The following is a 6761-nucleotide window of genomic DNA, read 5'->3' on the forward strand; positions in this document are numbered from 1 at the left end:
CTTACAATGGCATTATTTTTGTATTGTTTCAGTTTAAAAAATTCCTCAGTAAATTCACCAAAATGTCGTAGTGAAGTTATTGAGTTTGTTTAGCTGATAGGAGAGCTAAATTTCGCAGCTCGTGGGTCTATGACAATGACTTTTCTGTTTTGTTTGATCGTCCGTTTTACTGCCGTCTTATAGGCACAGTTTGGAAACAATTAAGGTATAAACATTCAGAAAATATATCTGTGTAAATAATTCATTTCACAACACATGTATCTGCGGCTTATAGTATGGTAAATATATGGAAAATATTTTTCTTCTAAAATTTAGTGGGTGCGGCTTGTATACCAGTGCGCTCTAAAGTCCGGAAAATACGGTAGTCACAATAGACAAATGAACAGATGTCGCAAGGAAGGCGACACTGACTGATAAACCCTTTCGATTAGTGATCAGAGGCGGGTGATTCACGTGATTCCTAATCAAGAGCATGTGTGGAAAACAGCGCTCTGAAATAGTGCTCTGAAACAGTGCTGGAGTCATGCAAAAACATAACATAACCAAAACAGGAAGTGGAACAAAAATAAGCGCGCTAGTCAGGAAGAAACACTAAACACAGGAAAACAACAGAAAAACTATCAAGCAGATGAAAAAGCAAACTTGATGTGAAAAATGGACGGCAGGCAGGAACTCGACTTTTTATCTGAACACAACCTCGTCTCGTCTCTTTTCAAAACACAGCGATGGTTAAGAGCCCCAAAGACCAACAGTACACTTCTGGCCTTCACAATTAAAGGCCTGCATGCTAAATCCTATCTGAAAAAATAAGGGTCACAGTAAAATAGCTTACATAAGCTTGTTTTTGCACATTCACTGTTCTGTAATTGTTCTGGTTTCGCTGTGATAATTTGACAATATGCTTTGTTTTGTATTCCATATTGTTGGATTTATTATTTAACATTTTATTTACATTTTGAAAGTATCTTAATTACCGGTACAATTCTGGGCAACTCTCAAGTCACAAAATCCTTAAAAATAAAAATGCATTATTTTTCAACAACATTTTTATATGCAATTTCTTATTCTTATAGCCAGACCTGTGTGTTTACTTCCGTACCTGACGGTTTCGGCTACAACTGTTGCCTTCCTCAGAGGTTGTCATGTGATGTGAAATGTGAAATATTTTATGTTTTTAATTTTTTATTACCCTTTAAGCACTGGCACCGTTTCAGAAGCACCGAATGGTACTTGTGTCTGTAAATATGTAAAAATGTTTCCAGTAAGAGACACACACTGGAAAATCAAAGGATGTGGATTTATGTTTTTTATTTTCAAAACCAGAATATATACAGTATTTTCCGGACTATAGAGTGCACCGGTATATAAGCCGGAGCCGCTAATTTTTAGAAGGAAAAAATTGTTTTCCATATATTAGCCGTACGTGTGAAATGAGTTATTCACACAGAAATATTTTGAAAATGTATATTTACATACCTTAATTGTTTCCAAACAGTGTCTCTAACACGGCAGTAAAACAGCTGATCAAACTAAACAAACCTCATTGACACACTAACTGTAGAATTTAGCTCTCCATTCAGCTAAACATACTCAATAAGTCCACGGTAACCGTTTGGTAAATTAACAAAATTGAAAATAATCAAAAATAATGCCATTGTAAGTTAATAATACTAACAAAGACATCCGTAAACATCATAAATGTGTTAGCATATTAGCTAAAACTAACGACGCTAGCTTAATTACATTACAATAGCACATACAAATATCCATGAAAAAGCTCTTAACAGACATCACAAATAAGTAAAAATTGTTTGTTGTATTGTACAACTTACAAACATTGCTTAAAGTGATGAATGAAGAATCCATACAAGTAAAAACACTATGGATGACTAGCAGATAGAACAGCACTTCTATTTCCGGTTCAAAGCTCAGTCTAAAATGAAGGGCAATGCAACCCGCAGTGACCGAGCTCATCCAAAAGATGGCACCTTAGCACAAACAATAACACATCTATTCAGTGTCATTGCTTTGTTTTTCTTAAACTATTTGACCGTCAGCGAAGAAAAATCCATAAATTAGCCACACTGTTTAATAAGCCGCAGGGTTTAAAGCGTAGAAAAAAAAGTAGCAGCTTGTAGTCCGGAATTTACAGAAGGTTTTTTTTAGGAAAAATAAATAGCTTGCATGTCAGCTTTGTGATGTGAGCGTCAACATTTAAACTTTTTACTATGATATTCAACTTTTACACCCGTTTGCTCTTTTATTCCCCTCTGTATGTTTTTTCTGGGCTTTTTTTAATATAGCATTTTTAGAATGTGCCGCGGGCCGTTAAAAAATTAGCCCCGTGCCGCACTTTGGTCACCCCTGATGTGTGTACCCATCCTTACCATTGAGTGGTGCAAACATTACATGTGTAATAATTGATATTTTCCTCTCAGGTCCTCAGTCCTCGTGTGGACGTCGGCGTCTACGGGAACAGCAAGAGCAAGCGGAAGCGAGTCAGGGAGCTCATGGAGAAGGAGAGAGGAGGCTTCGATCCCGACGCCTTGAGTGAACTGGATGAGAGCCGAGAGGAGGTGCGAGACCCCTCCGTCGTGGTCGCCGCCTTCAAAGCAAAGGAGCAAAAAGAGATGGAGGCCATCCATTCCCTCCGCGCCGCCAACCTGGCCAAGATGGCCATGGCAGACCGCATCGAGGAAGTCAAGTTCTGCTTGTGTCGCAAGACTGCAAGCGGATTCATGCTGCAGTGCGAGCTCTGCAAAGACTGGTTCCACGGCGTGTGCGTGCCTCTGCCTAAGACGGGGTCGCAAAAGAAGATAGGCGTTGGTTGGCAAAGCAATAGCAAGGACTCTAAATTTCTGTGCCCGCTGTGTCAGAGGTCGAGACGGCCCAGGTTAGAGACCATCCTGTCTTTGCTGGTGTCGCTGCAGAAGCTTCCGGTGCGTCTTCCAGAAGGAGAGGCCCTTCAGTGTTTGACTGAGAGGGCCATGAGCTGGCAGGTATGGATTCAAAATTACAACAGTACAAATTAGGGTTATAAAAGATAAACCAACACGACTGGATATCCGGTTTGACAAGCAAGCGATTCGGCTGCATCAATAGCAGAATCTTTAGATTAAACTGGTGTACAAGAATGGAGCAGGCATTGCGCAAGAGTAGCAACCACAGTTTGTCTTCAAAACAACGCTTGTAAGTATGGATGTGTGTATGTACAGTATGTAAAAAAGATTGTCTACTAAGGGTGTCCCAAAAAAAAACATCCCAACTCTCTGATATGAGACTCAAATACAACAAGTCCTACTTGTGCAACACTCAACAGCTAAATGTCCTCTAAAAGGCACACAAGCTTTGTCTTTTCCTATTTTTAGTGAAGACATTAAACATGGTAAGGCTATAGGCTAGCAGCTACACAACAGCTAAGCACATAAGAGCACACACAAGCTAGACATACTTAATTAATGTCCTTAATTTAAGAATATTGCAGTTCAAAATACCACATTTGCCAACATAAACAAATCATTTTAGTTACATATTTCTTACAAATACAAAGTCCAAGGCAGAAGCGTATATTAAAAAAATATTAGCATCATTTACCTTACTGCATCATAAGCTAACTTAACGAATTATTGTGGCCCTTAGGTGTCACCTAAGAACTAATTAAATTTAGACAGCATAAGTTTACTCCAGGCGGTTAATTATAAATAGGTTAGTGTTTTTCATACCTACCGTTGTTCTCTGTTTGAGTAATTTCACATGATCAAACATTCTACACTACAAAATAATTTCAGTATAGGATCAATATCGGTATCGGCCAATACAGAAGGCTTCAATATTGGTATCATATCGAAGGTGGAAAACCCGAAAGTCTTCGTCAACAAATGTTAACAGAATCGAATCGTTCCTACTCTGTTTCGAAACTTATAGATTTGTTCTGTTTTTACAATATATCCTGTTTGAATTGTATCGTAACCCTTATATCTACTTACTTACAACCAGGACCGAGCACGTCAAGCTCTAGCTACTGATGAACTGTCGTCCGCTCTGGCCAAGCTGTCCGTACTAAGCCAACGCATGGTGGAGCAAGCTGCCCGGGAGAAGACGGAGAAGATCATCAATGCCGAGCTGCAGAAAGCAGCCGCCAATCCTGACCTGCAGGTACGAGCATATTAATGCGGCAGATCTTTCATTACAGATGATTTCTGGGGATCTATGTGTTTATTTTCTTTGCCTAGGGGCACATTCAGACCTTCCAGCAGTCTGGCTTTAGCAGAGCCACATCACCTCGCCAGTCTGTGGACTACGATGACGAGGAGACCGACTCGGATGAGGACATCAGGGAGACATATGGATACGACATGAAGGTGAGGTGTAGAGCTTCTGGAATAAGCGAAGGCTTGGCTTAGACCCCTAAATCTTCATGTCTCCTTCCTACCAGGACCCAGGGGAAGTCAAGCCCTACCTTTTTTGTGATGATGAGATCCCCGTCAAGTCCGAGGAGGTGGTTAGTCACATGTGGCCGACAGTTACACCCTCTTTCTGCGCCGAACACGCCTACTCGTCAGCCTCCAAGTCCGTTGTGCAAAGTGAGTAGGGCTGGGTTAAATAATTGATTTATATCTTTAAATTTTTAGCAATATCAATTCACAAGGCATAGCATTGATTATCACCAAATGTAGTCTTGGGCATGGAGCAGCAGCAGCAGCAGCAGTGTGCTGACTATGCTAACATTAGCTGCCAACAACAAGAAAAGTAACAAGAGAAAGTAAGCGACTTAGTAACATGATATTATCACCCGATTCTCCGTTTAACATGAAACTACAAACAGGAAGAGAAGCCATTGCAACTTTGTTGGCAAATATTTGTTTCGGCTCGTGCAGCCATGCTACTATACTACGTTGCAATAATGCAACGTATGAATCTGACTAAAACTGTTATTATTATTTTGTTTACATACAGTATTCGTCTCCCACGCAGAGCAGTGTCAAGTGCGCCAGAAAAAACAAGTGCAAACTTCTAGCCTTCACAATAAAATTGCTGTGTGTTAATCCTGTCTGATTGCGCTGAGAAAATAAGACTCCCAGATGAATAGCTTCCATATTCACTGTTACTATTTTGCTCTTGAAGAATCAATACCTTGGTGCAATTTTGCAGTGGATAAAATGTTGCAATACAATTTAATTTTTCATTTTAAAATCGCACAGAAAAATCACTTTTGAGACTTGGCGGAAGTTTAAATTGTTCAAAGTGTTTTACGATGAAGAAAAAAACTAAACAAAATTGTCAGGGTTTCCCCCAGCTTGCCAACCGCTGGTATTTCGACACGTGACTTCTTTCCAGAAGTGAAAACCAGTGGTGGTTGACCAAGCTAAGATGGCTGTTGTAGCGCACAAACTATCAGAGTATAAAAGAGGCTGAACTATTCCTGCAAAAAGCAGATACCAGCAAAAAATCAAACTATGCAACGGAATAGATTCCTATACTTATTAAAAAAAAGATTTGTCGAGTGATATCAAGGATTACGTTGGTCGCGTTCCCAGACATATTTAACGATTGTGCTCCGGACACCATTCTACACGACAAAACAGATGGAAACTTGGAAAAGCATGGAGGTCTACAACTTCTTTGTGTGTGGCTGAATCAAGGAAATTGGTATCCAGACTCTTCCAGATAAATATGCATCGTTTTTGCTCGGGTAAGGTTGCATCTCATGATTTTTTAACTTTGCGTCTAAGATGCCATGTTTGTTGCTGTTGTTGCACCCACCGTCTACAAATAGCGTGCTTTTCTTGTCTTTATTTAAAGTATAACTATCCTATAATTTTATTTAAGTTTATTTAATATTTAGAATGCATTAAAAAAAAAATCCACCCGTCGTCATGTCTTTCATAATGATTATGAATGATAGGCAAAATTCTAAAACAAAAAGTGCAGTTCCCCTTTAAATAGGGCAATAATCCATAACAACATTTATTTTAATGCATTATTACTTTTTGAGCAATGACAGTTTTTAACAAAAAAATCCCACTAACATTATCGGGGATCCAAAAGGGCTGTTCATAAAAGGGCTAAAAAAATAAGTCATACATTTTTTTTTTTACTTTCAACGTTTAAGTCTCGAGATCAGGGATGTTCAAACTGCGGCCCACCGACGTCATCAATTTGGCCTGCGAGACGTCATGAGTTTTATAAGAAATCTTACCCACAGGGAAATCGCATTAATTTTAATAGTCTGACAATTATGATGCTGATACTATGTCGCCATCTATTGGACACCATGAGCAATTCAGGTCAATAACCTTTAATGCTCTGAATGGAGGTATGTGCAGCATTTTTCCTATACAACCCAATGCTAACAACCTTCCCTAGTCATGGTGCAAAAAAATAATCCAACTAACACAAACTGTCAACAGACATAGTCACACAAAACACGACCTGCTCACTGAACTTTGTAGACATTATACAAAATGTCCATGCACCATAAAAACATTCAAAATTACACCCATTTAAAGGCCTACTGAAAGCCACTACTACCGACCACGCAGTCTGATAGTTTATATATCAATGATGAAATCTTAACATTGCAACACATGGCAATACGGCCGGGTTAGATTAGTAAAGTGCAATTTTAAATTACCCGCGAAATATTCTGCTGAAAACGTCTCGGTATGATGACGTTTGCGTGTGACGTCACGGATTCTGCGGACATATTGGGACACCATTGTGGCCAGCTATTAAGTCGTCTGTTTACATCACAAAATTCC

The 6761-nt window shown here is 39.3% G+C and overlaps 1 protein-coding gene across 1 annotated transcript in view; it reads left to right on the forward strand.

Annotated features, from left to right (window-relative positions):
- Window positions 1-6761, forward strand: part of LOC133661372 (lysine-specific demethylase 5A-like) — a 38080-nt gene that overhangs the window by 23562 nt on the left and 7757 nt on the right. The window contains exons 23-26 of the mRNA XM_062064530.1: window positions 2439-2999; window positions 3997-4155; window positions 4233-4361; window positions 4436-4583. Of these exons, the coding sequence (XP_061920514.1) occupies window positions 2439-2999; window positions 3997-4155; window positions 4233-4361; window positions 4436-4583 (997 nt within the window). The remainder of the gene's footprint in view (window positions 1-2438; window positions 3000-3996; window positions 4156-4232; window positions 4362-4435; window positions 4584-6761) is intronic.

Source organism: Entelurus aequoreus, linkage group LG12, assembly GCF_033978785.1.
Source record: "Entelurus aequoreus isolate RoL-2023_Sb linkage group LG12, RoL_Eaeq_v1.1, whole genome shotgun sequence".
In the NCBI taxonomy this organism is placed as follows: domain Eukaryota; kingdom Metazoa; phylum Chordata; class Actinopteri; order Syngnathiformes; family Syngnathidae; genus Entelurus; species Entelurus aequoreus.